This window comes from Pseudomyrmex gracilis, unplaced genomic scaffold (assembly GCF_002006095.1).
Source record: "Pseudomyrmex gracilis isolate BER0280 unplaced genomic scaffold, ASM200609v1 scaffold_146, whole genome shotgun sequence".
Lineage (NCBI taxonomy): Eukaryota > Metazoa > Arthropoda > Insecta > Hymenoptera > Formicidae > Pseudomyrmex > Pseudomyrmex gracilis.
The window spans coordinates 253,346-281,297 of NW_018020730.1; the positions used below are offsets into that span (position 1 = coordinate 253,346).

General features: G+C 35.8%; 1 protein-coding gene across 3 annotated transcripts in view; it reads right to left on the reverse strand.

Moving 5' to 3' along the window:
- Positions 1-27,952, reverse strand: part of LOC109857139 (growth factor receptor-bound protein 14-like) — a 305,311-nt gene that overhangs the window by 224,584 nt on the left and 52,775 nt on the right. For 2 of the 3 annotated variants that reach the window (XM_020433172.1, XM_020433171.1), the window contains one exon: positions 25,903-26,159. In XM_020433172.1, coding sequence (XP_020288761.1) covers positions 25,903-26,149 — 247 coding nt within the window. In that variant the 5' untranslated portion in view covers positions 26,150-26,159. Of the gene's footprint in view, positions 1-6,585; positions 6,764-9,097; positions 9,944-25,902; positions 26,160-27,952 lie in introns of those variants that run through there. The other variant, XM_020433173.1, reaches the window with a different exon arrangement.

Sequence of the window (27,952 nt, forward strand, 5' to 3'; positions counted from 1 at the left end):
CTATACTAAGTAGTTCCAGCGTTGACCGCTCGATAGCGCCGCTTACCCGCGCTAGAAAAAATCAGTCCGGGAACTTTCCGGACAAACTGTGTACTATTGTACACGTGTAGGCAGGGGGAGGCGAAGTCCCTGCTTACACGTGTACGTGATAGTGTGTGATACAAACGAAGTATTTACTCGAGAAACATAAACGATGTCCAAAAACGTAAAATTTAGGTATTTATATAAAACCTTTCTTGAATATACCTTTTTTATATAAATAACTTTTTTCGAGCTCTCTTTATTGATTCCTCACTTTAGTGATGAAATAAAGCGTTTTTTAACAAAACAAAAACCGGATTAAAAAGCCAAAATTGGGAAAAGATACTAAACTGCAGAATTACCGAAATTTCAATTATTTTTAATCAATAAAAATGTTTAACCAATAAAAATTAAAAAGTTAATTTGTTAATAAAAATTTTTTCTATTCCAAGTCATAAACATTAGACATTCGAACGTAATCGTAACATTCTATATGTACGGTCAGATATAAATTTCCAAGTACAAGACAACATAGAGTTCCAAGTACAAAATATATAATAAATAACGATTTAATCCTTTGCGATTAATCGGAGAAGGAATTCTTATCACACAGTCGTAGATTACGGGAATGTAGAGAGTAAACCTATTCGGTGCTCCGATAACACCAAGCGCAGACGCTCGAATTAGTCGGCCACGTTGATTCCACGTTTATTACAGCAATTAATTACCTCGCAATCACCCTGCTGTACATGCGCAAAGCTCATAATATAAGTTAAGCGCCAACTGCAGTTGTCTAAAACGTTCTGTACATTTTCGAATTATAAAAACAAACTCTGCAAAACACGTGTCCACTACACGTTTGCAACAAGAAAAAATATTCTCTTCTCACAATTCTCATAGACATGTAAAACACACGTATATAATTGTCATATCGCGTAAAGATAAGATAATTTGTAATAGTTTTTTTTTTTTTTTTTGCGAGCAATAATATATTTCACAAGATTATCACAAAGATAGGATGTGTACTTTCACAAGATGATGACAACGTTTCTCTCAGTCACGATCATTCGCAAACTATGCGGGCATATTTACTTTTATTTATCTCGATGACAAAACCGGATTGTTCCTGCGTCGAGAAAAACAGGCAATAAATAATAGAAAGAAACTTGTCTCGTGAATTTATCTCGCTCATTTATCGTTTGTGACAGGGTTTTATCTGTCTTGTCGATCGAAAGAATTTCAAGAATTGAAGGAGCAAATCGACAGATCATGCGAATAAGAAGCAATGGTTGTTGATTATTGTGATGTTGTTTTGCGATAAACAAATAAACTGTGCAAATTAATCTCATCCTTAAAAATACGCATGAAAATAAAAACAAGAATATAATAAATAAGTTTTGTCAACGTGACAAAATACAAAATAGCCACGCGCCAAACAAGTATATCTTCGTTTACTTAAGATCTCTCTATTTTTATTGACATCTTTATGCAACAGTGTCACGTATTTTGCAATAAATATTAAAATACATTCCCGTTGCAATAAATATTAAAATATATTCCTATTTAATCGGAAAATTTAGACTCTGTTATTTGCGAATAACCTAGGTGTGTGTGTGTGTGTGTGTGTGTGTGTGTGTGTGTGTGTGTGTGGTGTGTGTGTGTGTGTGTGTGTGTGTGTGTGTGTCAAAGTTGAAATTAATATGAAGTTGAAACTAGAAATGAGATANGTGTGTGTGTGTGTGTGTGTGTCAAAGTTGAAATTAATATGAAGTTGAAACTAGAAATGAGATAACTTGGAATCGTGAACTAAGATTCTCCGACCGCGATGATTGAAATCGGCAGTGTTAATCTCGCGGTCATTACGGTAAGAGAAATTGTTCGGAAGTAAGAAGACAGCCTATGCAAGGTAGATCGATAAGAACCAAAGCTGGTCGAGCTGACTAGGTCGAGCTCGGACGTGTTTTGGCGGCTTCTCCGATTCACGCTTTCTGCTCACATGTACACACAGTTCCTGTAAAATTTTCAGCGTTTTTCTTCTCTTTTTTCAATGTGAAATAACAAAACAATTGTACACGACTCCGAACATCCGATTGCGGTTAAAGAAATATTTATGATAAATACTGTCGAATGATTTTTAGTTCAACAGTATTACACAAACACATCTAGAGTATTAAAAATAGATCAATTATTACAAGTTTGCGCATATATAAATATATATATTATAGAAATTTGTACAAACACACGTATCTTGAGCTTTAAAATTCGAAAATGTATTACTTTTAATAACAATGTAATAATAATAAAGAGACAATGTTTTAACATTAACTTTGTGAGTAGCAAAACAATAAAATAAATTATTGCACATCTCGAATAAAATAACCTTATAAATATACGAATCTCAGATTCTCTTCTTGGCCTGAATTTGGCTGAAGTATCAATAAATAATATAAAATATACGAATCTCAGGAGATTTTGTGTTTATAATATCAAAAAAGAAAGAGAGAGAGAAAGAGAAAGAGTTCAAAAATCTCACAACCTATCACAACATCTAGTGCATATCTCATTCAACTTTCATAATTCTCTCTAATTTAATTATCTTTAGTGGAAGACAGATTATTATTATTAATATTCCAGTTTTCAGGATAGTGACAATTCTTTCAAATAGCAAACAACCGTAAGACGAACTTCACGCGAGAATGAACCTGTCTTTCTCGCAGTTGAACTTTGTCAAAAAAAAGTTTCCGGCAATATAGACCGCGCATCTTGCATAAATAAAGATAAAAGGTGTAATCACGAACTATAACGAGCCCGACATTGTTACCTGATTACGAGTTCTAATATTTTCTTCTCTTTCTCTTCGTCGTCGCTGACAATGAGTCTTGCTGATGCGCGTCTACATCAACTCGCATTGCTTGTCATTTTAATTCTTCGACATTGTTCGTTAAATTGCTCATCATTCTATTTGAGATATTGTCCGTCAAGAAGAAATAACAACAGAATAGCAAACCGAAGTCTTAATTTCTAGTATACTAATATATTGCTGTTGTTTGCACTAGATAAGACAATACTGTCAATATCGATAAACATTGTTGAAATAAATATTGAGTGTTAAAAAAAAAGAATTTGAAAAATGGAAATTTACTTTAATTTAAGAAAACAAGCGCCTGTTGACTGACAAAATTAAATCAGCATCATACAATAGTCTGATAAGCAAGTAAGAGAGGGATTTACGAAGCCGAGTTAATTTAATCTTGACAGAAATGCGCGACGAATTCTTTTTTTCACTATCATTTCCAGAAAACAAAGTCACGACCGATACTCTTCTGGCAACGAACAAGCACGACTGGCCTTGCGCCAAGTCTACTGTTAGTCCTAAAAAAAAAAAAAAAAAAAAAATGACATGATCCGTTCAGGTTCCTCAACGTCTTCGTTTTACAAACAGCGTCGACTTCCGATGACAAGTTAGTGCACAGACATTCAAGATTTTCGCACGGATTGCAGTTTTAAACGTGTAAAATGTTTGCTGAGAAGCAAACTTCGTCAAAATACATTTTAAGCATCTCAGTAGCAATCAAAATGATAATGTGATTGACGAAATAAACTTTTCAACGCGACAAACTTCTTGTTAACTCGTCGCTTTTCATCGCAAATCTGTCAATCTTCAGTCTTACACAATGACAAACGACACCGAGTTTCACGTTCCTCAAGGACGTATTACGTGAAACATCGATCGCATATTAGTCCGAGGCGCATTTAACGAACAAGAAAGTTGGCTGGTATGTAGCGAGATTCGCTATTTACTCTTAAAATGCCATTTGTAGTTGAGGTTTTTTTTTATGATATTATTAGAAGCTTACAAACAACCATAAGAAATTTTGAATCTTTGAAAAAAAACCTGCGCAACGGTAACTCCATTCAAAACAAGTTTCTTGCCAAAACCGTTACACTTAGTTTTTTATATATATTTTATATATATTTTATATATATTTTTATATATATTTTATATGTATTTTATAAGTATTTTATAAGTATTTTATACATACTTTATATATATTTTATATATATTTATATGTATATTTTCATTGAAAAAAGCGTCCGTATAAAATAAATTGATTTGTTCTAGAAAAATTTTACCAATTTCTATAATACACTTATATGCACAATCTTTTGTCTGTCAAGTTTTCATTTTTATATACGTTAAGTATAACATTTTGTTTATATATAATTTCGAATATAATATATGAACAAAACTGAACAAATTGCTGAGAAAATTTGCGTAATCGATTTTAGCCGAAGATTTTTATAAAACTGAAAATTTTTGGCGCAACGATCAAGTTTAAAAGAACAAAACACAAATACTACGTATCGGAATGTAATTTGTGACGAACCGGCCGTTAACCAAAGACAGACTCCTCATTAAAAAAAAACATTAAAAACGATAAATAAATAAAGATCCCATCGTTGCGAAAGCAAGCTCAAGGACCATTATAAAATATATCACAAGGAGCTCTTTGCGCAACAACCGATCTGCCTTTTGCTTTCCTTCTTTTGCGAAAATCAATGGCCCACGTGACGGATCGCCTAAGAAGTCGGCGCGAAGAATACACACGATGCGCAAAAAGCGTAGCGAACTGTTATCGTGAAACGTTAACGGAATCTCGGGGTCGCAATCAAATGTCCCGTCGATTCCTGAAGTGACTATTGTCGCGCTATATTATTAATGTCGCTACAGACGACACATGACTTCACTAGTAAAATAAAAAATTGTGACTCTCCTTCATATACTTAATTGTTCTCATTTACATATTCATGTGATACGTTTGATGTTTTATTTACGCACTTTATGCAACACTATAAATAACTGTACACATATGAATGAGATAAAAGTTTAAGATTTGCAAAAACTCGATTGTAAAACGTTGAATAAATATTAGAATAGGTCAAAGTTTGTAATGAGTCACACATTTGCAGTATGATGATAAACCTTAGTTTCTACGAGCGATAACATTGAAACTTGTAAAGCGTACTGGTTTCACTTTTATAAACTATATCCAAAAAAAAGTCACAATAAACAGATATAATAAGAGACTGAGACGAATATAACAGGTCTAAGACTTTAACATTATAGTTTCTAGATTTAATGTTTAAAATCACATAATAAGTTTAAAACCAAAAGATATCAAATTTTTAATCACCGGTGATTAACCTTAAGCATATGTGTAAATCTTATGGTGATAAAACACTGTTGTTAAATATTCAATATCACACGCAGTTAAAATCTTTTTTTGTAAAACTCCAATCAAACATCGATCGTAATTTTCGGTGTTTTTGTTTGTTACTCTCAAATTCAATGTCAACTGAAAGCGGTTTGGTACAATCTAACATAATCAACAAGTCGTTACATGATGAGATTTGAATAAAATCCTAGAAAGCTATCGACTTTATCGAATTAATCCTATGTTGAAACATTGAGAAATTTATTTCGAAATATCGCGGCCCACCTGTACCAGTAATTTTTACGGTAGTACCTCCGATATTCCGAATTTGAAATGTTGCAAATCTACGAATAAATGCAAGTCTCATAAAGTCGAAAGAAATTTAAGTATTTTACATTCAGATTTTGATGTTTTTTTTTTCAAACTTATAAAAGATAAGAAATATAAAAGGTTAAAAGAGTTTATAGATATTTGATAGCAAAATTATTCAATAAAATTTTATGCACGCTATTTAGATTTTTGAACACACTGTAGATACAAACTTTACATTGCGTTTATTAATTTTTTAATTAGATTTCAAACTTATCACTAATAAATATACATATTTCACAGCTTTTATAATACAAAAATAAAACTTTTGTAAGATTGATTTGTATGTACAATTTGTATATACAAAACTAAAAGATCCTCTAATCGGAAATACACGTGTGTGTAGAATAAAAGAGAAAAAAATGTCATCAAAATCTGATGTTTTGCTTGCAACCGTTTTATGACGGGAATTAAATTGGCGGTCAAAAAATAGTACGTGTCACTCGAGAGAAGCGACGCAAAAGACGTTGATCGACTTCTCTTCGAGCATTTGTGTGCGAACCCGTCGACGGAACAGAGAGCGTGCGAAGCGACACGTATTTACGTATTCCAGTTTGCACGTAGAACTTTTTTTCCCAGTACAATTGAATATAACATACATACATACTTTGTCGCGTCGTCCATTAGCAAACATTACGATGAACAGATGACGAGACGTGTAACGCGCTACTTACGATAAAGAAAATAAAGCGATAAAAAGCGATAAGGCGACAAGATATTGTAAAATTATTTTCGACGAAGGCGCCTCGTACATTTAACAATGTTTCTTCGATACATAACTGGACTAGTCGTTATCCAGTTGCCAAATAGCTGATAAAACGCCTAATGTGCGTCGGGTCATTTTTCTTCTACAACCCGGTCCGATGATAAGACGCTATCTTGCGTAAACGTGCTCGAGTCGAAATTATTTCGACCAAGATGAGAGAGAGAAAGAGAGAGAGAAAGAAAGAGAAAGAGAGAAAGATATTTGAGTACTCACGATGTTGTGTAGGATAATTGTTGTTATTGCTGGACAGAAGACGTTGATGATCCATGTTGCAACGGATGATTGACTTCGTAATAAATCGTCTCTCTTCGCGGTTTACGCTCCGCGCACTATTTACATAACTGTTGTCTCACAGTTCTATACCTCCGCGCGTTTTAAGATTACACCACTACTACGAATTTACAACAAAAATAGTTTTTTACTGTGCCGAATGCGACGCAATATTACCGGTCTTTGTCGTTCATATTCGTTTGCTTACGCACAACTCGTAGTATAAATGGTTGTTTATTGGCCAAAGCCAATTTTTTACTTCTCGAGTTTTTCCGTCGATCAAATTTACGTATGGCGAAAATTTGCGTCTGATCTTGATTCAAAATCGATTTGGAACATAAATCGACACGAGACTGACGCGACAAAATAAAACGTTGTTCGCTATATTTGAAGAAAAGCTTGCGTTAGATAAGATAGAGTACGGTTAAATCACACTCTTGTCTTAGTGACTGATTAGATAACATATTAATTATTAATAAACTAGACGTTCGTATATGAAAATAGTCAATCTTGTAATAGCCAGTGGCTGTCAAATGCTATTTGGAACCCGACGTCGATTTTTGATTCACAAGGTGAAGATAAAATCTAATCGCGACCAATCTGTACAAACAATGCATAACAAATCAATGCTTTATCGATTGAAATGTTCAATAAAATATACGTAATGTATATACAACGTACGTAGCTCGCAAGTGATGAGAAAAGTAACGAGAGAAAATAAAACAATCGACAGTATTTGTAGCGAGTTTGTTGAAAATGTTAATTTTTTAGTCAGTAGTCACAGTTATTTATCAGAAACTAACACATTTGTCAAGCGATTAAATCGTTTCAATAATTGAGTAGCTAATACAAATTGCTAAATAAGGTCTTTTATAAATCAAATGCAATCATCAACAACTATTTTACATTTTATGTTCGACAATAATACTCGAAATGTCAATTCGATGACGTCAAAACCAAATATGTAACGCACACGTACACACCCGTGTGACATATTTAACCCGTCGCTTTTTCGAAGTGACGCATAAATTTTCACGGACGCGAAAGCTTGTTCCGCGATCGGTTGACTGCTCTGGTAGTTTTCGGTCTCGGTTCCAAAATTTAATTTAGACGATTCGTGCTACTCTTTCTGTTCGTGAATCTATAATTTGTTCATATGTAATTAATAAAATTCAGGTAAAATGCAGCAAGTTAGATAAATATCTATACTTTGCAGACTTTATTTCGAACAAAGTGTGAAATAAATATTATAGATATTATAAACGTTCTATAAAATTTTCGGATTGCTGCATCTGTTTTAAATTCAACACGCGCTCGATTTTGAAACAATATTATATTCTGATTATTCATGCGTTGGATTATTAGCGCGGATGCGAATATCCAGACAGAAATGTATATGCGCAAATTAAAGAACAACACGAAGTCATCAATTCTCACGTACAAGCGCGATAAACTTGTTTAAATGAACACAACACACGTTTTAAATGAAGTAATCATTCGGCGCATTCTCCACGTGTACGCGGGACCGTGTTTGCGATTGACAACGCATTCTCCGAAATTGACCGCCTACTTTACGACTCACGAAAAGCAGTCTTGTTGCGTAATATTACGAGTGCGCATTATTCATATCTATTTATTCAGATAAAGATAAAGTGTTATTTTATTTATTCTTATATATTTATATAATTATTATGTGGATTATATTATATTACACAATATTGCGTGAGAGAAAAAGAGAGAAGAAATATGGACGGGCGTCCTATATATACAAATAAAAAAAAGTGACGTGGAAGTTAAAACAAAATCGTTCGATATATCACTAGGTCACAAGATCGCGACATTTCAATTTGGAAACGCGACGTGTCCAATCCACAGATAGCAAACACAAAACGCAGAGTAACAACGTTCACCTGAAATATGTAGTAAAAAAATACAATTTTTTTTGTTGTTTTTTTTTTATTCGGAAAAGGATCCATTTGTACTTGAATTCTCTCAAAACAAGAGTCGAGAAAGGTTCTTAGAAAGGTCTACGTGAGATTACACAATGTTGCTTCGTGACGAGACGCTAGTTCACGAGGTGTGTATTACTACGTACTACGCAGCGAGAGAAAGAGACTATTCGCGTGTCACTGAACCGACGACGTGTTTACGTTCGCAATGGGAACTCGTCGCCGCACTCGAGACGGACTCTTCAGCGAGAAATCTCGTGGGTTAAAATTACAAGCAAACGCATATGCGTAAATAATCTATATTCACACCGCTTGTCCATCCGTTTTCCGAGATTCAAAACGATGGCAAGATGGCAATTTTATATCGCGCGCACGAAATCGCAACCAGACGCATCGTCAAATTTTGGCCAAACGTTGTTGTATACTTTCTCGCGCGATCGCGAAAGAAACAAATCTTCCAAAATTTATCCCAAAAACACTACGAGTGCGTCGTATCGCAAACTTACTTGGACAACACAACACGATGAATACGTCACATGTGGCTCTGAGAAAAAGTATTACGCACTATCTTTCATCACACACGCACTAGATTTTTGCACGCGTATTTTTTACACTGCGTAACTTTTCACTCTACCACACGCGGCAGGAAACGAAACGAAACAAAACAAAACAAAACAAAATCACCTGCACGACGCACGTGCATCACGTAACGTTTATAGGAAAATAAAAAAAAAATAGTGACTGATGCAACACAAACGTGCGCGCGCGCGCACGCAAGAGAGAGAGTCACGGGTCAACTAACTCCGACAATTTTCGTGTCTAACGTACGGGCACGATGCGGCGTGGCGGCGACGATCGCCGAAAACTGCCGACGATTCACGGCGGGCCACAACCTGCCAAGGCTACTACCAAACGGCAACTTCAACCTCTTCGACGACTTTCGCCTTTGTTCGTAAACGTTCGTTATACGTATTTTCGATGAATTACCAGAACGTGATTCCAGTCGTTATTTTTTCTACGAAATTTTATCTGGAAAACTCATGTTCGGCGTCTTCTTTTTCGCGAAATCACGTCGAGTGTCAATTCGTCATCTTTCCGTTTTTTCGATGTGTGCGTCTCGAAAAATGTAAACACGCGCAAGAAAACGAAGCGTAACGGAGACGCGTGTCGCTCTCCCGAGCGGTCGTTCTTTCGCGCGATAACGGAAATGCTTTCATCCGGTGGCTTCCCGCGCGAAATTCTACGAAATATTCTCGCGCGCTACTCAACACTCGCGCTAAGCAACCGATGACGCGGTTCGCCTTCTCGTCCTGTCGAACGTGACGGTGAAGTGTATCATGTCGCCTGCGTGACGTCGCGCATAGTACTACAGAGAGGGACGATTCCCGCCGCGTACGGCCTCCCTCACTTACACACAGTTGTGTCGATACACAGAGACGCGCTCGATCTCTCTCGCTCCTGCGGCGCCACCAGAGCGCGTGCTTGTATACACAGCCGTACGTACATACTCTCCGCGATCGCTCTCTCGCTCCCATCTCCCCTTTCCGGAATCACCTCATTGGTATCCGTCGCGCAACTTGCCAGAGCTCGACTTCTTCCTTCGTCTCTTGTTCCAGGGGTGGAGTTGCGAAACGCGCTTATCGCAGCCAAAGTACCAGTTTTTTTTTTTTTTTAGAATTAAAACTCGCGTCTATGTTTCCGACTACAGTGGCAATATGTTGTAGCTTTTCGAAATTGCGTCGTGTGATTCGATTTCAGACGATATGTTGTATATTATATTTCGCGTTTTATCTATTTGATTCGGAAATAAATATTATAATCACGCGTGCGTATTATGAGAATTATTCGAAAAAAAAAATCCTACAACAATTTCGATATAATTTATGCAATAGTTTAAATTATGGCTGTGATCAAAATTTAGCGCTGCAAATGCTTTGAAGCGTCAGTCTATGTTTAGCTTTCGTAAAACAAGGATAGAATATGTTGACCGCGGTCTAAATTATTTGAAGACGCACACGTTCCGAATTATTTGACGCAGTGTGTGGCAACACATAAATTAGTGCCATGTTACCATGGTTTTTTTTTAGTTGCTCTCCCACGTAACCGCCCGTATTTTTAATCACTGTGAGGTAAATCAAGTGTTTTGTGGAATGAAAGATAACGTATTCCTTTTTTCTCTTTTTTTTAGTAATAATTAGTTTATCTACTATAAGATACAAACTCGATCGAAGTTACTTTATCAAGTTTCATAATAATTTAAGATGAGAGTGAGGAATTCTCAAGTAATTTATTATACGAATATGTCTCTCCGATTAGTGAATCCTTCCGCTTGTCGAAATGTTTCAACTTCAAATATTCGAGATGCTTGACTTGTAACAAAAATGTCGAATAATAATGTGCATATTTGCAGTATTGTAATTTTATCGGAATGTTTTTTTTCTCTATCAAAAAATTTGTCAACAACTTTTTATCTTTGAAAACACGCGGTGATATTGTACACAACTCAAAAAAATTGAGGTCATTACTCGTTACGCGTGATCAAACGTATATATCACCTCTATATTTATATTGTACCGTTGTCGATTTAACAATCGAAACTCCAATTGTTTTTATTAAAGATAATTAAAGAATATGATGTATATATCTTTGAATAACAAAATGTTTATAAACATGAAAAGATTTTGGAGGAGATTAATTATTGTAAAAATTCACTTTGGATTATTATGAAATGGTTAATAATCATCGTAATAATCGTATCACGAAGATTACAATTTCAAATTATCTTGAAGATTGTCGTGAGATACTTCGCACGCCGCTCGCTTTCGCGTGCCTTCGCACAGAATCCTCCCGTATCGGTTTGTTTTTCGAGGGCCGGGCAACACAGTTTCTAAATCCGGCCTTGTCCGTCGTTCTCGGCGTCTGGCCGCCTCCGTGTGTCTCGTTTCCTCGCCAACCCTCACGAGGTAGGCTTTTTCTCGAAGCCGTGCCACCTACGTCTCCCGTTCTGTACCGATCCGCGGCTTCCTCTCCTCCCTCCCCGTGTTTCTCCTCTTTCTTCCACGATTTGCCGCTACCCTCGGCTCGCTTCGTTCGGCTTTTCTTTTTCCGTCGACGGAGTCCTTCGTTTCGCTTTACGCTCGCCGAATCTCTTTATTGCGTCGTACGTACGAAATATCTGCAGGGACTATAAAGTTTGCCGCAGCGAAATCGTATGTTAAAGCGTATCGGTGCCGAGTCTCGTGAACGTGTGCGATAACGAACTTAGTCACTAGTTCTCTCGGTTTAGGTAACACATGTTACCGTGCATTTTTAACTAGTTCCTCGTTCGAATCTCAAAATAATATACTTCGAATTAAAGTTTGTGCAATTCTAACTTATAATTTTGCGCTCTTCTACATCAGCGCTCTTATTTATTGTATTGATTTTTTCTTATCAAAGTCTTAACTTAAAAAAAAAAATGATTTTTATCTTTGTATGAAAACGTGCTAACAATAAAACACTGATAATAACAAATGACACTGACAATGAGTTAAACCGAATTTGAAATGGAAATTTTCAACAGGAAATTTTTCTCAACAGTGTTTTGTATCTAATTTACAAGTTTTTTACATACATCGAAGCTACATTTCGAGGCGAGATTCTCGTGTTGTTTCAGGACACGAGATTGTTGAAAAATTTTCGTATGCGAAAACAATTAATGTTGCGTGTATCATAGACTTTTGTATGCAAACATTGTTCGAGAATCGAGGTTCCAGTTTCGATTTTCTTTCTGTTGCCTAAGATTCTTCAGGAAATGTGGGATACGCGCATACGATCAATCAAACGCAAGCAAGAGACGAAGGAGAGACCTGGAGAAATGAGAAAAAGAGGATGTACATATAACAGATTCGCGAATGGGCGATATCGAATTGTAGCCCTTATACGTGTTCGCGTTAGTGCGCTTGCTAGTTCGTCGACACCGTGCGACACGACGTAACGTGAGACGAGGAAGAAACGCGACCGTTGACGAAGCGTGCCCTAGGTCTTGGTTGCACATGGTGGAGAGCCATCTCGCCCGCTACCGCCCTTTCCGCCATACGATGAACCACCGGAGTCCTTGTTATGCAGGTGAGTCGTGTATATATTACATATACAAACGTATATTTGTTCCATCGCGCAGGCGTGTGTCAGGAGCGGAGTTAAAGCAAAAACCACTGGTGTACTTTTGCACGTTCTATTTTATTATTGCAACGTTATCTTATTAATATATATATAATCCACTTTTTAAACTCAAAACTGAAGATTTATTCAAAGTGCGCATGTGAAACATAAATGAACAAATAAATAAAACTTTTTCTCTCTATATTTGTTTATTATAGGTATGTTCAATTTGTTTTATATGTTTATTTTATTTTATGCAATATATAACTTTAGATTTGAACTTAATATGTTTTCATATTGTGTAAAATTAAATGTGTTTATTGAATAACACTGAAAATCCGTTCCTGCTCTGCTCCCATACATCGACGTTACGAGGAAAAAGGTGGATAGAGCGACGCGCACGCATCCGCCGCCAGTCACCCCCCGCTCTACATTTCGCTCGGAGCTGGTGACGTAGCGTGACGTCACGACAGACGCCGTCCCCGGGACGACGATCGATTCTGGTCATCGTGCACGACCACTACTATACCGTAAGAAGAGATAGGTACGTTTACACAACCGCGCAATTGCGTCGCATGCATGCCAGATCGGTTTCTCACGGAGAAGACCCGTGTATATTCGCGTGAGTCTCTGATCCGGACATAAAAATGAATTAATGTACCGGTTGAAAGTGGAAGAAGCACAGATCTGTACCAATTGGAGTAAATGATTTTTGAAACTCTCGTACACAATCGCGCACGTTCGTTCAAAAGAAAGTTTTGTTAAATAAGCTTCTGCTTAGCGTGAGAGAGGTTTATGTCGCGGAATAAATTCGAATCAAATCACAGAAGTCGATTGTTTTTTGTATGCCACGTGGTTCGCGCGTAGACCGCGAGAAACGGAAGCAAGTTAAATTGCCAGATGGATTAGGCGTTGCGCGTCGATGATTCTCGACGAAACGTTGGCAACGTAGACGAGCAAAAGAAAACATTGACAGGTGAAAAAGATAAACTCTTGAAATGAAAGTGTTGGAGAGACGAGAAAGCAAATTTATTAAAGGGGTTAAAAAAGAAGAGAAAGAGAGAGAGATAGATAGATATTAGCTTTATTTGTTATGCGCTCTGGAATAAAATCCCTTCAAGCGCTTAGGACTACAGAGATGTACATAGTAAACAAAAATAACAATAAAAAGAGTAACAGTAATAATTAATATGAGTGAAATAAAAATAAAAATAAAAATATGAATAAGAATATGAATAACAAAAATAATAATGAACAATAATGAAAACAAAGTATAATAACAAGAGAAAAGAAAAGAAAAAGTGAACAGAAATTATTATTAATTATACAAAAAATAATAATAAGAAAAATAAAAAGGAAAATTAAAAAGGAAAATAATACAAGAGAGATGTATAAACATACATGTAGTGACATTAAACGCTATTGCCAAGCAAATGCTTGTGAAGACTGCTTTTGAAAACGCAGAAAGGTTCCTTACGAATATCAGCCGGTATTGCATTCCAGATATCAACAGATACGCATCTGAACAATCTACGAAACGTCTTAGTTCGAGACTGCGGAAGAACAAGATCGAGAGAGAGAGAGAGAGAGANAGAGAGAGAGAGAGAGAGAGAGAGAGAGAGAGAGAGAGAGAGAGAGAGAGAGAGAGAGAGAGAGAACAAATTTGAAGCAAAATTCTGATAGCATAGGCGAAGATAAGCGACGAGAAAACAATAGGAGAATGAAATCGGTTCAATAAATGGCAGCAAACAGCCATCAGCACATCGCTTCGATCGTCGATGATGACGGCGTCGACGCGCGGCGCACAGAGAAGCGGACGGAGAGCGTAGACTAGACGAGAAAGTCCGCTGTTCGCGCGCGCGCGTACGTGAGAGCGGGGAAGAAACGCATTTGCGCGGCATGAGACAAGCGCGAGCGTGACAGAGAAACAACAAACCCACGCCTGCGCCACGTGGGGCGAGCGTAGTAGCAGCTCGATGAGAGGGAAACGACGAGGACAGGTAGAGAGGACGATAGAAGTAGAATGAATGTGTTGCGCGCGTATATGTAGATCATATACGAAGTGAAAGACGCGCTTACAATCTGTTGTGATGAGAAGAAAACACACGTTTTGTTCACGATGTTGCGTCAGAGTGAACGTATGTAACGTACATAAAAAGTGATCCTGATGAAACAAGACGCGAAAGTTGCATGACATTGCGAGACGACGATGCGAAGAGACAATTACTCGCACCGATCGATTGCTGCGAATTGAGCGCGGGAAAGAATCCGATTGTTGTTCGAAGAGAGAGAAACACAACAGAGTAATAACAATGCAACGTGTTCCGCGATCGCTGATGTATATCGCCCGCTTGTCTCTTTTTGCCATTTACCTCGATGATGCGTCCATTCTTCAATGTTGAATTACCGGTGATACATTTTTGTTTTTACTTTATGCGTGATGAAGTCATCAATCGCGTCAGTTATCAATTTTATCAGCGACAATCATTGAGCAGATGGATAATATCATTATAAAAACTTATCAGTATTAATTAATCTTTTAGCTTCGATTTATATACTATACAGAGCACTTTTAAGCTACACTATTTGTTATAACTTGCATAGAAAAAAGCAGAGCTTTTTATTGTAAAGATTCTCGTGTGTTTTTTTCCACTCATAATTATTCAGATTTAAACAACCTTAAAAGAAAAAATAGACGATAACAGATAATTAGGTATGCGCGCAATAATCGCCAGCTTTTACGTTACAGCTATGCTAATGAATACACAAGGCAAGAAATATCAGTCGAACTTAATATGTACTTAATGAATTACTGTAAAAAAGAAGAAATTCTCTAAATAACTTTATTTATATTCAACTAGTCAGTTGTTACTCCGTAACTTCACTTAATATTCACGTAAATGAAAATTATATAGTTTAATAACCGTCGCTTATTTCGTCAGAGAAAAAAATCAGTATTGTATAATCAATATAAAAAAAAGAAATGATTAACGTAACTAAATTTATATATTCTTTCCCCTTCTATTAAAACGCAAAATAACAACACAACAACAACAACAAAAAATATTAATAATAACAATAACCATAAATAACCATAAATAATAATAATAACCGTATATCGTAGCGTATAAACTTTGATAGCTTCTTGTGTTTTTCTATCGATGGAGAGAAATACGATTTTCAACTAATAGTGCCACGCCTGCAGATGTCGGCCATCTGAACAGGCGCAATAAAGGGCGAGGGTAAGGGAGAACAATAGGGAGAAAGACTAGGTGGAAAGGGATGTGTAAGGGACGGGAAAGAGAGGAAGGATAGAGAAAGAGACAAGATGATAACAGAAGAGGCATCGACCGGTTGGATACGTTGCCTGGACAACACAACGAACGTTGACTTTAGTCGAATTATTTGTTAAGCCGCGCTCACACGAAATGCACCATTTGTCAGTATTTGCTGAGGAGTTACATTAGTTTATCCCCGGAATTAGCGTTGCACGAATATAACCGCAGAGCTTAGACTGGATGAAATCCCGGGATATCACATCGACTTTTCCGCACTTAATTGCTAATTAAGCGAGCATCCATTCGGTGTTTCGGAAACTTTATAGTTTTTTTTTGTTGCTCGCGGTATTTTGCTTATAATTTCTCTAACACTTTTACAAATATTAAATTATTATACATATATTTATTAAGGAACTTTATCTTTTAATATTTAATATTTGTTCAATTTTTTTTAAATACTAAGTAATCTAGAGAGAGCGAGAGAGAAAAATCGCGTGACACAAAGTAAAAAAAAAACATAAATCGCTTTGCGCCATATTAAGGGAACACCTTTACATTGTGTTAAGTGGAACCTTTATATATGAACTCTTTCTAATTAAATTAAACGTGGTTACGAGCACGTAACGGTTGGACGGGGCTTCAGCGGTATGCGAATTCTATGTATAGTTTTACTGAAATGAAACACACCCCCGTCGGTTTAAATGACACGCAACGACAATTATACCCCGATGCTTCCCTCTTCGGCGCATATTCTCCCTCGTCTGGCGTCTCTACGAGAGATCGGTTGGGCAAGGTCCGGTCATGCTTTTCAAGCCGACGACCGCTTTCGAGCGAGGGTTGTTCACCCCTATCCCGATCGAATTTTAGGGCTGCCAAGATTGCGAAATAATCGCAAACAATACACGTAAATCACGAGTTAATTTGTATGCAGTTGAAAGATAATGCCAACAAGAATATTTTTTAGCATATGAACATGATATTTAAGAAAACGTTTTTCATGTTATTAAACCAGTAAAAGTTTTTCGTACGAGATAATTATTTTGTTTTTATATTGAATCAAGTGTTTTTGTAAACCGTCTTGCGCAAATTAAACAATGGAATGCGAAACACGCAAGTTTAGGAAATGGATGTCACCGGTCGGAGGGTAAGAGAAATAATGCGTAGCGTCGCGTAGAATGCAGGAAGATAGCATGCAAAAATATTGCACTAACGGTGCGTCATTAATCAGCGGGAACCGCAAGCGCGTGCGGCATCGCGTCTAGCCACGCGGCAATTAAGGTAAACATGCGGTGAAAATTAATTAATCGATACGCGATGCCATGCGTGGAAAACGATGTCATTTGTTGCACGACCGAATCGTCGTCAGCGTTTCTGAGCGGGCGCGAGCAAGCGCGGCGATAATGAACGAGGTTGACGCGCTGGACCATTTTTTCGGCACGACATTGATGTACGATTATTGCGAAAAAAGTAAACGCGCGTTATCATCGTGTGAATTTTGCCTCTGATAAAAACAAATTCTGTGAAATCTATACAGACGAAGTCGTTGTGTTGATGAAGCCAGACTTCCTCAAGTTTTTATTAAGAGAAATTGCACATTGATACAAGAGTTTCTTTTTTTTTTTTTTGTTGAAACTGCACGGTTTTTAAAATGTTTGATATATGAGAGAGCGTATTCTTCTCACAAAGTCGCAATTAGCGCGCTTCATCTTGTGTTTACGTTAATGAAGTCATCGAAACCGTAAGTGGCTATTTTGAAGAGCTCAAGAAATTGTTCTACTAAAGTGATATATGTAAGTGCTCTTGAAAAGTACTTGGTCAACGTAGAAGACGGCTATATTGAAAACTAAATAAAAATTTTACCCTGATAAATTGCGCTTACCTTTTCGTTTCGGATATTTATCAATCGCTTTTCGTACAATGTTCATAAGCTTTTTAAAAAACTCTATCGTTTATTTTATTTAATAAATTATTTTATTAAAGTTGAGATTTGCCACGACGATCGATCGCGTCCCTGACATATTTGCCGTTATCGCGGCAAAGTATGGATGTATCGAATGTGTATTGGTTTCTGAGGTAATATAAATGGGCGTACTCTCGTAAAAATCGAAAGAACAGTATATTTCATCACGTTCGTGTCAACAACGGCGATAACAGCTGATACCAATATGAAGCACAAAATTTATTTACAATGTTTGGTAAATGTTCACACAGGGAAGAATGCTCCGATGATCTTGACCTTGACACATGTTATCAAGAACACTTTTTTTAACTCTCACGAGATTTTAGCCGTCGCTCATTGTTCATTAAAAAGTTATTATTAAAAAATATAATCACACAAATGATTATTGGAAACCAACAAAAGAAAATTAAAAATTTGATCAATTGTAAACTCCAAAAAAATTATACGACGTGAAAACTTGGAAAAGTGTAAACCCACGTGGACGAACCTCGTTTTGCATAAAAAGTGTGTACGTAGAAGCGGTACGTAGAACCTCTCTCCTCTATAAAGAGGCTCCATTATCAAAAACCTAGACACATAGATTTTGGATTTATCCTCGCTTTACGTTACGGAAAGTTGTAAACTTGTGTGGAAACTTGCCTCGATTTTACCCGTCGCTTGTTGTAGCAAAATTTTTTACAGGTTTTCAACTTTCCACGCAAAGCGAGGTTCAGTTCAAACCTATGCGTCTAGTTTCTTGATAGTGGAGTTCTTCCGTAGGGGAGACCTGCCTCACGTATACACTTTCCACGCGAAGCGAGGTTCCATACATGAGTTTACACTTGTCCAAATTTTCACGTCATATAATTTTTTTCTTTTAAATAAGCAAAAAATAAATCAATTTGTGATAATTATGAGTTAAGTCCAAAACTTCGTGGAATAACATAGCGAATCAAATTAACAGATAACTACTTAACGCTCCGAAATATTAACTAGAGACTAGTCAACAATATTGTTTATGTATAATTGTATCAGCAAACTCGGAATATATTCTCAGGAATGATAAGTGGGGTCAAAGTGTATTCTATTTCATTATTTCACATATTATTACTAAAAGTATCATTTTTTTCAAACTTTTTTGCTAATAACTTTTTAATGAACAATGAGCGACGTCTAAAACCTTTTGATTGTTACTCAAGAAAGTGTTCTTGACAACATATGTCAAGGTTATGACGATCGAAGCATTCTCCCGTATACTGAACATTTACCCAATGTTTTGCATTAATCTTGCAACTTGAAAATTGTCCAAACAAATACTCTCTTCTCGCTTCCTCTTAAAATAATTATCACATATTTATGTTTTGTTAAGACATCTGCTTCATATTGGCCAAAAACAAATTTACTGATAGACGAAATGCGTTGAAATTTTTTGAATTGAACAAAGTATGCAAAGTTGCTTTAATATCATTTCGTTATTTCACCGTTTCCGAATTCTATTTCGTCTTTAATTTCGATGATCGCAAACGCGTGACAGTTAAGCTCACTGACATGACAGTCGAAATATACTCAATTACTCGCAATGTTCTGCGCAGTCACGGCCGTTCATTCACTCCAAACGACTCCGTCGAAGGAAGTATCGACGAAATAACGTCGAAGGTCACTCACAATATATATTTCGACGAATAAACTGACGCAACGGATATAATCGAGGCATCATGAAAGACAACGCGCGCATGACTAATGCTCAAGTTTTATTTCGTTGTTGCATTTTCTTACTTAGAAGACAATTTTGTTTTGTAAGTACATTAATTTAAACAACTCAGTACATTAATATTTAACAAGTTAAATTATTCCTGGAGATGGTTTTTTTTTCAGATTTGAACCGTGTTAATGTTATTTTTATACCGACATTTCAAGAACAGTGTGATACCTGCAATCTGATTGATATCTGATGAAGTCTACTGAAATATCGATATAAAAAAATGACACTAACGCAACTCACACAAACCTAAAAAAATCCTATCTTCAGGAAATACATAAAATAACGAGGGATGACTTCAGGTTCAATGATGGAAAATCCAATATATGTTGTAATACATATATATTATATGTTGTAAAAAAGACACCTTTTTTGTAACATATATATTGCATCTTCAAGAATTCTTATAACCAGTGAAAGCATCAAATATCAGATCAAGTTAAATTATTTTATGCAATTTTTATTGTCTATAATTCTTTAAGTGGATTTTTAAATGGATTATATATTAGAATTTTATTTTTTTAATTTTTGTTTAAATTCTTCTTGTTAAATTCTTCGTGTTTTCTTAGCAGGAGATTTTAACGTGGAATAGAAAATAGTCTCGGAATTTCTGTTGACGTATATATAATGCACTGGTACGATCTCATTCACTAAAATAACGGAACGACGGATACGTCGAAATCACACGAATTTCGAAACAAACGTACTACGTAGATTCCCGAGCAAACAAAAGCAGCTACTGTTGATTTTAACTTCCATATCAGCTACACATGTATGTTCAAGAATGAATTAGCAGGTTTCAGTATGAAATGCTTTTAAATTGTAAATGCGAGCTTGAAAAAAAATACATGAACTACTCATTAGCAATTCTTAAAAAGAAAACACAATTAAATAAAAGTTATATAAAGTTATATAAAGTAATCTTTGTTATTCCTTAAATTATTATGAATCACAATTCAGCGAATAGAGATACACATATTTATAATTGATGCAAACGATCACATTATATCAAGTTACAAAAGAAGTTTTGTTCGACACAACAAAAATATCGACGACTTATGTTGTACGTTTCGAATTTATTACAATTTCAAATTCACAATTGCAATGATATCGCTTCGGAATTATAATCTCCAACGTTGTATTTCACAAACAAAGCTTCTTGTTTCCAATTACAAATATTCTTTGCGAGAATACGCTTTCATTATCTCGAACTAACATTTATGTTTCTTTCTCTCTTTCTCGCACGAGTTTATTTACATTTTGTAAATATACTGTTCGAACGGCAATCGTTAAAAAAAACATTGTTTCGCCGAAACATCAATTGTTCTAAATATTTTCTAATATTATTCATTCAGGTTTTTGCAATAAAATCATTTGGCAAACTTGCGGTCTTCGATGCTTGTGTTGTGCGGTGATCAAAGATCTCTTTTTGTATCGTTTGATGTAGCCACAAATCACAAACGTCGTGCTCGCCACTGCGAGAACATGTTTGTCGTCCTTCATAAGGATATATATCTAATATCGACATATTTCTTATAATATATATATATATATCTTTCTCTCTCTCTCTTCCGTGCTTTTACTCACTATTTCTGTTATAGAGTATTATCATATTACTAGTCTAAAACTCTCTTTGCCACAACTTATACCACACATAATAATAACGTTATATATAAATTATTATTTTATTAACATATAACAATTTATTTGTTCGCATAGAGATCTACTTCGAAACGTAATAGATGGAAAAGTAAACCTCTCCCAAAGCAACTTACAATTGATTATTTAGATATCTTTCTTCGCTTGTTTTTTATTCGCATCGTTTTTACGGCGCGCGTTAAGTGTCGCATTTTGCGAATGACGACCTCGAGAGGGATGTAACGGGTGAAGTCAGAAGGGCGAAGCGAATGGAAGAGAGAGATATAGCTGAGAAACAGCGAAACGGGACGAAGGAGAGATCTCGGGAGATAGATTTATGATTAATGCCGCGAGACAGTCGGGTAGTAAAAAGTGTTCAGCCGCTGCGAACGTAAAAGGCCCGTAAAGCCTAATGAGATGAGCTTCATCGAGATCTCTCACGAAAACTAGTTTCTGCGTGCATAACACTCTTTTGGCACTAATATTAGTTGCGACTAACTGTGCGTATATTGTTAGAAATATCAAAATCGTCAAATTCTGACAGAAAGATATCTTCTAATCGAAATAAAACAAATAATTATCCTCATTACTTAAGATATTTCTTATCTATATAAATCTTTATGTACAGTATGTTGTAGTTTTCTTCTTCGTGTGAATTTTCCTTTTCTTGGAAGATATTATAAATAATAGAAAATAATAGAAATAATAAAAAGTTCAATTTTATTTTATTTTATTTTTTTTTTGTGAATTTAACTTGTCCCTTCGCGGACAAACCTAAAAATGACTAGTTGGAGAGACTGCGTCTGTGAGACCCGCGTGACTTTGAAATCGAATATCTCCGCAAAAAATCAATATTTTTTCAATTTTATTTTTTTAATCGAAAGTTTGAACAATTCTGCGTCGATAAAAAACAAATTGAAAAACTTTCTAGTAGTTTCAAAGATACAAGAGTTTAAAAACAAAAACTAATTTTTATTAGAGATGCGCCGATGCGCAATTTTCGAGTTTGTTCGCGAAGGATCAAAATTTTTATCAAATTAAACGCTTGTTGATAAGTTCAACAATATTATAAGAATTGTTTATTTTGATACGTGCTATTAATTCTTATCTTTTTTGACACTGAAAACAATCTGTTGTACTAAAAACAATCACGGATGCCGAACACCGAAACAAAATTACAGAATAACGCGGTGGCATCTCCGACATCGCGTATTGCCTTACATGCCGTCACGATTTCTCGTTCACCGTTCCTTTGTTGTCGCGCACTGCTTACACGAAGATACAGCAGGAGAATCCACGACCTTGTGGTATAATATACGAGGACATAGAAAGTAGTAACCGCGTCGGCAAAGATAATGACAAACACGATGGCAAGTCGTGGTTTTCCGTTATATGTTCCGTCTCGAAACCAAGATGTACATACCTATCTTTATAGTAATCTCGCTTGTGAAGATGCGCGTAAATTTGAATTCTATTCTTATAACATAAAAAAAATTTATGTAATTATTAAGAAAAAAAATGAGTTTTTTCGACAAAAAATTAAATCAAAATCAAAGGCTATCGGAATTATCTGTGCCGATGAGCTCTCATTACACAGATGTGCCGATAAATAATTGACTCGAAATTTATGTCTCAAGTGATCGCATATGGCCAAACGACGACTATCGTTCCTTCTTTCCTTCCGCTTGGTGCCTCGTTTATTTGTTTGTCTCAGAGAGATTTCTCACGAAACACAGTGCCGCATAAACGCGTCGTCACGCAACGTGTGATCTCGAGTTTATCTCCCAAAATAGATTGCTTGAACGAACCAGTTGATACCGTATATGGTAGTTTTTGTGCCGACCAAATTTCCATCCCTAATTCTCAGATCTGTTCGGAAATGTTGTTTACCAACACACATGGAGATTTTGATTGAGTAACATATTGCGAAGTATGCTAATATGTGGGAAAGAGTAGCTGGTCAATACAACAAGGTCATATACGTCGTATCTTTATGTATTTTATTTTTAACAGAACGGTAGAGTTTGCAAATGTAACATATCTATATTGCGTCACTAGATAAAGTCGGACTAAAGTTTGATTTCACGTGGTTGTATGAAACTTTTTAACAAACGTTAAGTAAAAAATAGACTATATGTAGCGCTTAGCGAATTCGAAGGATTTGTTAGCATTAACTATAAAGCACGCGCATCAAGCGACAAGAAGGTAATTAACTTTTCGGTCGTTCACTCTCGTTCTCTTCCTCGTTCTCTTTTCTGTCGCGTCCTTGCTCAAACTGCGCAGCAAACTCAAGTACATTTACCTCGCACTACCGGCTCCGACCGCGATTTCTTGGCGCTCTTCTTGCCATTTTGCCCTCAACACTCGCTAATCACGCATTTAAATAATAATACGCTATATGTACCCATTAATCTTTTACATCATGATGTTCATACAAACTTTGTTGTGCGTTACGTGCAAACTGCAATAGACGTAAAATTGTTGATTCGAAACTCGGATTATTTTTCAAATTGTTTTCATTAATTTTTATTGACGTGATTGCGTCACGATCACATAATGTAATCGTCACAATCACGTGATAGAGAGTAACAGATGGCACTTCTTCGATAAAATATGAGTAATAATAAAGATATCATCAAAATCGTTTTTAACTTTATTGTTGTCTGTTTGATTAATGCGAACTTTGATATATATGTTCACATTAATGTTTGAATTCTCTGGCTTATCTTTCTTAATATTTCTAGTACCTCTGCTATAATATATTTTATAAATAGAGGAGCGTGTACATATATATACATATATGTATCTATAAAATATAACGTGTCCCATGGTCTAAATTATTTTTAGAGAAAGGGATGCAGAGATGCTACATGCATATAAAAAAAACAAGAAATAGTATAATGTCAAATATTCAGCATGTTATATACATGGAAGTTATGAGATATATATACACCACACATGTAAGTATAATTCGAATACTTTCATGTATATATGTAAGACACAATTTTTTATTGAAAAATATAAAAATCTGAGATAAAAGACATATACAAATAATACTTAAAGTATATAAATACACATAAACACTAGATAAGTTTATCTAATCGTTAGATTATCTACAAATTTTTATGTTTTCTAAATAAACTTTTGACGATATGAAGAGACAATGAGAAAAACTATATTTTGTAGATAAAAATTATATATATATCTTTGCATATGTATATACGATATATTGTTATTACATCGTTCAAAATATATGTCGTATAAATTATTGTAAATCAAAGCAGTCTGTTCGTGCAATTTACCGAGTTTCTACACACAGCTAAAACCTCACAACTTGTAACAACCACTACAAATTCAAGCACACACAACAGTGTGACTTACCAATTCTTGCTGATAAAAAAGCAAGAATTAAATAAACGATCATCCTTTTGCGGCATTAGATTTTTATAAACAGCGAAATTAATATTTCTTAACAAGTTATTAGGTTATTTTAAGTCGTGGAGTAGTCGCCAAAACGACAAAAGAAAGAGTCGGAAATAATCTGACTATGATATTTGGAATATAGATATGTAGAATAATAATAAAAAAGTATAAAATTGAAAATATTAATCAACACAAAAACTAATAAATTTAAAGTAGCGCAAAAATAAATTGTGAATAATTTGAGCGCAAAAATACGAAGTGTGTTACAAGAAAACTCGCATGAGAAGTGCACCTTACCTTTAGGTTAACATTTTTATATCCAAAGCTATACTGCGAACATATAAATGACATAATATTCAAGCCCTGAAAGAGTAAATTAGTAAAACAAACCTTGATCACACAACAACGCTCGACATGTAATAAAAGAAGAAAGACATTAGTGTAACATATAATATTTAATCAATCACAGATACATTCAGAAGAACATCTGTCATGAATTTGATGCGAATCCGATGCTCTCCGTCGATAATATAAATAGAAATCCATATTGTAAAGTCAAACGTAATAAATCCAGTAACGGAACTTGTCGTTAACGAGTCATCAGAATTGAAGACTCATTAGCAAAAGCTGCAATAGTTGTTGTTGTTTTTTGATAACGTGTGAGCGTATTGTATTAAATTCAATAATTAAAATGTAACTGTTCGAATATCGTTGTTCTAACTATCGAAAAAACGATTATTATGTGCTTGTTATATACTATCTCATTTGTAGTCTTTTTTCACATTATCGTTCTTGCTCGTACGTGTTCTTCGGCGCGATAAGCGCGTCGTGAAATACGAGTGCAAAGCAATACGACGCCGTGGAAATCAATTCCACGCTAAGAATTACGTACTAAATCTCGTTTCTCGTTCGAGAGTTACCACGATTACAATCGTCTCAAGTTGAGGAAATTTTAGAACACAGAATGTGTCATCGGATATATCATTCGAAATTAAAATTGTTTCATGAAAAAAAAAAAAAATTTTTTTAAATTATCATATCAGATTATCGTTGTTAATTCGCATTTTCTTCGACGAAGTGTGGAATCTGTTAAAAAAAACAAAAGGAAAAAGACACATGTACAAAAAAACTTACTGCAAATCCTGGAGAACCAGTTCTGGACCAGTCCGTAATAATCGATGTAATAATCAATAACTTCATCGAAATCTGATAGCAGCGCGCTGCTCCGGTCTTCCTGTCGCTCCTTGGAAGCATTTCTGACGTTACAGCGGTGATGGTTGTTCTCGTCTCGTTGCGGACTAATTAAATCTTGACTCTCCGTCGTATCTTGTCCGTTAGCACTGATTGTTAGCAAGGAAGTATTAGCGGAGTCTCCTACCATACCGACGGCACTACAATGAGATAGATCGGCTGTGGTTACATATATACGGCTATTAAATTGTATAAATGTGTGTCGAAATAACAAATTTTCGATGATACATATCCACGCACGTAGTTGGATAATGCTAATTGATGCGATAATTCGCTCAAACGCAACGTGAAGACGTAAATGAATTGATAATTTTAACAAGAAACCGTTGTGATAATATACAAAGAATGACGCATAACTTTTATCGGTTTTTTTTTTTTTTTTTTTTTTTTTTTTTTTTTTTTTTTTTTTTAACGTAAAGTCTGAAGAATGTTGCGCCACACGCGCGCAAAGAAAATTTACCGATAAAATGACCTTTGACCGTCACTTCACATGATTTACTATCGCAATGATCGCCAATTTTACCAAAAAAAAAAAACGATACGTGTTCTACGAAGTGGAAAATAATGAATAAACATTGCTGCGGATAAACCTTTCAAAAAGCTTACATAGTACGTAGAAGAAGTTAAATATAAAGCAATTCTGTAAAGTGTGAAGATGACAACGACAGTATTCTTCGAACGTTCCGTCCTTGTTATTCTCGTCGTTTCGCATTTAGTTAACGATAACCCAGATTGCGGCATCTTATAAAACCGGGTTATCGCAGCGTGAAAAATCGCGTCGTTATCTTCGATTATTACGTGAACCAGACGGCGAGAGTCGTGAAGAAGATAGACATCGCGATATCTCCGACCCCGCGATGGCAGCCTTTTATTACTACAGCGCGTAATATATCAATCGACGGACGGTTATCAGTTCACGGTATCGCGCGCGAGATCCCCGGGCTCTGTTTTATCAAAGGCGGCGAAAACTGCACTTGCCGCCGGTGGAGAAGGACGCACGCCCGTTGTGTCGCCGAAGACGCCGCTTCAGGCATTCTTGAAAAGAGAAGAACTTGAGAGAGAGAGAAAGAGAGAGAGAGAGAAAGAGAGAGAGAGAGAGAGAGGGAGAGAGAAAGAGAGAGAGAGAGAAAGAGCTCTTAACAAAGGGTAGTGCACGAAGGTATGCTTTTCATCATCTGCACACTTTACGACGACGAAAGGAGGTATATATCGATCGGACGGAGCCGGGCTCAATAATTCCAAAGGTGCTTCTCTCTCGCTTTAACGCGGAAGCGCGATTAGTTAATCCAACGCGATGCGCTCATATTGGCTCTTCACGTTTTTTCTCTTCACCTATCATTCGCACACACACACACACACACACACGATTGCGGCAATTCGATTTCTTATTTCTTTCCCCGTGATTTTCTCAGCTGTCAACATTGATCTCGTCATTCTGGATGTGAACGCGAAAATGGAAAATTGATTTGACAGATTCAATTATTAATCAAATTATTTGATAGAATTGAGACAATTTTGTATATAGAAAAAAAATAGCATGATTTTATCGATACACGTCGAAAAACATTAACTTTAACGTATGTAAAATTGTATATCTATATAATATTACTTTGGTATTGTTTAAGAGAATTGTTTCACTTTGGTAAAACATTTTATGATTTGCGAGCTCGGTATGCGATCGGCTCGTGCCAAAACTCGTAAATATTTGCCGGCGGGCGGTACTTTACTTTATGACTGTTATCGCAGTTTGTGGAAAGCTATCCTTCGTTCCAATACCGTTCAAACAATAGAGCAAAACGAAAATTGGCATTTCTCGCGAATCGATCTCGAGCACCCCTCGGTATGATTAAGTAAATCCGATATCGTCGCGTTAATGAAACGATTTCACGACTCGTATGTTTCTGTTCACAAAGCGATTTAAAGTTAATGCAAG